The 4934-nt window shown below is 33.9% G+C and overlaps 1 protein-coding gene across 1 annotated transcript; it reads left to right on the plus strand.

Moving 5' to 3' along the window:
* The first annotated feature begins 1740 nt into the window (after positions 1-1740).
* LOC117173068 lies at positions 1741-4523 on the plus strand. Its single transcript, XM_033361446.1, has 3 exons — positions 1741-2145; positions 2887-3667; positions 4162-4523. Exons 2-3 carry the CDS (start codon positions 3268-3270, stop codon positions 4179-4181), a joined length of 420 nt encoding a protein of 139 aa, XP_033217337.1. The 5' UTR covers positions 1741-2145; positions 2887-3267; the 3' UTR covers positions 4182-4523.
* The last annotated feature ends 411 nt before the right edge of the window (positions 4524-4934 follow it).

Raw genomic sequence — 4934 nt, forward strand, 5'->3', positions numbered from 1 at the left:
AGTGAAAAGTTAGTGATTTTTTAATGTTCTAACTTTAGTGATTTTTAGTGATTTTTCATGGGCTCGATTGGGATTTTCTACTTGAAACAGTTGGCCACCTTGATTTCCTTGATAGAATTCGAAGAGGCCCACGAGCAAACATAATCTGACGGGAGTTGCAACCAGACAAGCGACAACAAAATTTTAGGCGGGGGCACTTGTCAAATATTACTCCATATTTAAATTTGTGTTTTTTGTTGTTGTCTATGTACCATTACCGTTTGTCACGCAGATGGTGAGACTCCCTATATGATAGTTATTTGATGCTTCGTGTTTTTTTTAACCGCATGGAACAATCTTAATTGTTATAGTGTATAAGATAAATATTTTTGACCCAAACTTGTTTTTTTTTTAAATGTATGGCTATCTCATCTAATTTGTATTGAAAATAATTTTGGTAGTATTTTTCCTGCTTCTAGAAATCGTCATGCAGTATGAAGTTATGTAAGCCCTACTAAAAAATACTTAGCTTACGCCTAATGAATTTATATTCTTTATAATCTGTATACCTCAATGAGTTTTCTAATATATGTTATATGAAGAAATTTTTAGTACGGTGATTTAAATCTACATAAGTTCGTCAGAAGTTTTGAACTTGAAAGGGTTAAACCATAAAGCCAATTCAGTTTTAAATAAAAAGTAATTATAAAAGCCCGTAGACTTCGTTTCAAATCAGTCTCTTCAGCATTCAGGAGTTGAATTTTCCACATTTTTCAGATAATGGAATATGCAGATAAAATATAGATGTGTAAAAATAATTTGCAGGCGGCTTCGTGGATAAATTCGGACAATTATGACCTGGAAGAAGAGAGCTTAATAACAGACCATTTTAAACTTGATGAATCTGAAGATGAAACCAAAGTGGTTGAAATGCACTTTAGTAAAAACGAGTTCGAAGATCTATTAGAAACAATCGAGCAAAAATGAGGTGAAAGAAAAAACGATTCAGCAGCAAATAGTTTATGCCTGGTTTTGAAGAAAGGCAAGTCGCAAAATATTGTCCAGGTAAAACTTTTTGCGAAGTGTCGCATATCCTGTGGGTACAACTTCAAGTCGCACAAGATTTTTATGCAATCGAATAGGGGATCATTTGATGGCCATTGTAAATGTGGAGGATCGATTTTTGGGGAGTTCAAAGATCTCGATCAAGAGGTTATTACAGCAATTTGTATGGTAACTAAGAGAACAAAAAAGTGTGGGAAAAGGTTCTTAAGAAATCCAGAAAGAAAGGAGATTGCTCGTGAGTTACATGAGAATAAAATCTGTCCGTCAGTTTATAGGGCAGAAAAAGCAAATGAAATCATGGATGAAGAAGATCCTGAACCCGGCCACTTAGCGATTTTGCAAACAAATGACTTGAAAAATGAAATAAGATTTCTAAGTATTAATCCATTCATTGTCCAAGTTTGGTCGAAATATCAAATAATGGTGTACAAAACATATTGCGAGAATGAAGATGCTTGTTTGATTCTTGATGCTACTGGTCACATAATTCGTAAAATCAAACGAGTTGATGGTACAGATTCAGGCCCCATTGAACTGTATGAACTTGTTATTCATACGAACGTGGGTCAATTTTCAGTGGCTCTAATGTTTAGTGAATCTCGCAATACAAATACGATTCAGTTTTTTTTATTGAGCTTATTAGATCTGGTGCTCCGATTCCAAAAGAAACCGTATCAGATATGGCAGGGGCTATACTGAATGCCTTCGTACGAGCATTTACCAAATATGGCCCGGTGAACGAATACGCTGATGCATGTATGGAAGACTCAGTTCCAAACTGCTATATCTGCATTGATTATGCCCACTTTAGAAGGTCATGGGCGGATTTCTTGAGTGAAAAAGTTAAAAGCAAAAGAATTAGAAAATTCTATTTGGAGTCCGTCACTTAAATAGTTTTTGCGAGAAGCAGAAAAGAAGCTCAGACCATCATAATAGCCCTTTTAACAGTATCGCAAGACGAAACTGATGGAAGAAGGCAACTGAATGGAGTTGAAATAACCTTTTGCGAACAACAACGAAAAATATTATTGGATTTAATTTTCCGGAATCCAGTCGTGATTTCAGAAGACGAGAGATCCGAACAACAGAACGGAGAGTCAGGTGATTGATTTTAATTATATTTGGCCGCAGCTAAAAGTTTTATCGAAGGAATGAAACTATAAATTGTACCAAAATTATTAGTACGGTTAACCTAATTACTGTTAACCTAATGTCTGTCTGTCTGGCTGTCTGTCTGCCTGTGAGCACAACGAGTGAAAAAATTGATATATTAGATTAGCTTTTCGTACACTCCTTTAGAGTCTTAAACTAAAGGACAAGTTAGTTGGCCAGCTATTTTAGATAAAAATTTTAAACGTGGGCACATTTTGTATATTTTTAAGACTACTTTTTTCAAAATTTCAATGAATTTCTGTACAGTTTTTCATAGTATTCATAAATTCGAACAATTTATCGTGTTGACTTTTTTCATCAAACCAAAAATAACCAGAGTTATAGCATTTACAAAATTCCAAAAAACAGACGAAAATGGCTATTGTAAACCAAATAAATCAAGATATGAAAAAAAAGTCAAGGGCAGAAAAATATTGCTTTTTGAATTCCCTACAAAATTATCATAACTTTTTGAATTTTTTTGAAAAATCGAAAATTCAAATTTTGACAGCATAAATAATAATGAAAAATCCAAAAATTACATTTTCCAGTCAAACTGTGCAAAATATGGTAAACGATACGATGTCTTGACAAAAATTTTTTAAAAAACTACAAATTTGTTATCAATCACTTTTGATAGAATCCGTAGCTTGTGATTTAATCGTGAAAAACATCATTAATTCATTTTAGGTGCACGTGATTCCCCAGTGTTCACAAGCAATAGATAATGAAGAAGAAAGCTTTGGAGAAAAATGTGTTTGTTAATCATGCAAAACTAACCAAAGCGCCACAAAAATTCTCTCTTCTCGGGAATTTGGAAACTGGAAGGGTATCGTAAAACACAAAAAATCGGAGTATTAAAGAGATAATTTTCTAGAAAATGAGTTTTTAGACAATGAAAATCTTTCAGCGATACCCGTATTTAGAAGTGGCGATAATTTAAAATTAGCAGCATTAAAAATTAACAAAAAAGCTGTTGTTTTGCGGAATACTTGTGCATTCGATAGCTTTTTTCACGTAGTCTTAACCGCATTCCTGGATAGACAAAAGCTTTGCGAGGAAGTTAAAAGAATGTCATCAGAAAGCAGCTTTCATTCATTGATATTACAAGTGTCGAACAAGAAACTAGGGCCTACCGCTTATCGTCGGCGAGCCGAAATTTTAATGGAACTTTTTGTGCTAGTAAAGGATGTTGAAAATTGCATTCTTATCCCATGCGAAACTACGATTGAGTACATGGTTACGAAGCTCATGGAAAATTATCCGAGTTTCAAAGAACAGTCAGTTTGCAAAAATAAAGAGTGCCCTACACGTGAAAAGAAAAACGTAAATATAATTCTAGATGTAGCTGCAACAATGCTTAAAGATGACTTTAATTCCGCTATTGAGAATGAAATGGTTCTCGATCTTTACACCAAATGTCCTGTGAAATGGTGTAACGATTACGAGGAAACACAGATTTCTGAAACAGGTACATATATTATTGCTGTATTTTTATTTTTTTTATGTTTGTTTAAAGTTTTTCGATATACTGCTGATCATTTACCTTGTTAAAACCGTATATTATTAGTGGGAGAAATGTAAAGTATTAGTAACTAATTAAACATCAGCAATCTCACAGTAAATCTAAAATATACCTATTCGAAATTCTCATACGTAATCCTTTGAGTAGAACCCTACCTTGTTTGTAACTTACATATCCATTTACGCAGAACTTTACTCGTATTAATCTTCATAGGTTCCTAGAATAAATCATATAAATAATTAGTATACGAAAATGCATATGACCGTAGAAACCTATGTTCAAACCACATTATAAAAAATTTCGGTAGGGTGCGGGTGAGATACGTTATATATGCCCCTTAAAGATAATATAAGCACTAACATTTTTTTGCAGTAAAATAATCTCTTTAACTCAATTGAATTTATATTAAGTGTTTAACTTACATCATTAATTAACTACAGGATCCTGCATATTCATTTAACCAACCACGGACAATCTATAAATAACATTAGGCTTGATTCCCACATCGTTAAAACTCTCATGTATGCCACAAGAATACAAACTGGCTGGCATAGTGAACTTCACTCCGTCGATACAAACGAAAAGCAGAGGATCAGCAGAAGATGGATCGATGGGACATTACACATCCATTTCGTACAGAAGAAACTTAAAATGGGTTAAATACGACGACCTAGGAACCAAAACTCATCAATTCCCCATGACACTATCACATGTCCTGCTTTGATAATTTACACTTGCTAAGTTAGAACATTGAATACTTTTTTTTAACATTCTAAAAAGATAAATTGACGATTGAACCTACCAAAAAAACCTACTAGAAACACTTCTGCGGAATGCAATAGCATTATCAACGTATTTATTTGTGTTATATTGCAATAATAAATAATTTTTTTGACAAAAACAGAGTATATTATATTGTGCATCGAGTGGGAAAGATGGCGATTCCAGACGAGTGTAAAGTTTGCCGCGCGAGCATTGCAATTACACGAGTCGAATCGCCATCTCCCACCAGGTTCATATAATACTTTGACCAACCATCGCGATCAAAATAAGGCTGTGGAGATCGTCGTGAGACGACGAGGTTGTCAATTTTTAACTAGCTGACGTCACAGTGGTTAAAGTGAGTAATTTTTCCACTAGTGTGAACAGTAAATGAAATAGTTGTTTTACAACGCCCAGTGCTGCAGCCAAAAAATTGGTGTTGGAATTTTCT

Source organism: Belonocnema kinseyi, chromosome 5, assembly GCF_010883055.1.
Source record: "Belonocnema kinseyi isolate 2016_QV_RU_SX_M_011 chromosome 5, B_treatae_v1, whole genome shotgun sequence".
NCBI lineage: Eukaryota > Metazoa > Arthropoda > Insecta > Hymenoptera > Cynipidae > Belonocnema > Belonocnema kinseyi.

What these genes read in the sequence shown, in the direction of transcription:
- LOC117173068 (XM_033361446.1), top strand. Translation starts at nt 3,268, where the DNA reads ATGTCATCAGAAAGCAGCTTTCATTCATTGATATTACAAGTGTCGAAC. An exon ending in AACACAGATTTCTGAAACAG is followed by an intron (nt 3,668 to 4,161) that starts GTACATATATTA and finishes AATTAACTACAG; the next exon opens with GATCCTGCATATTCATTTAA.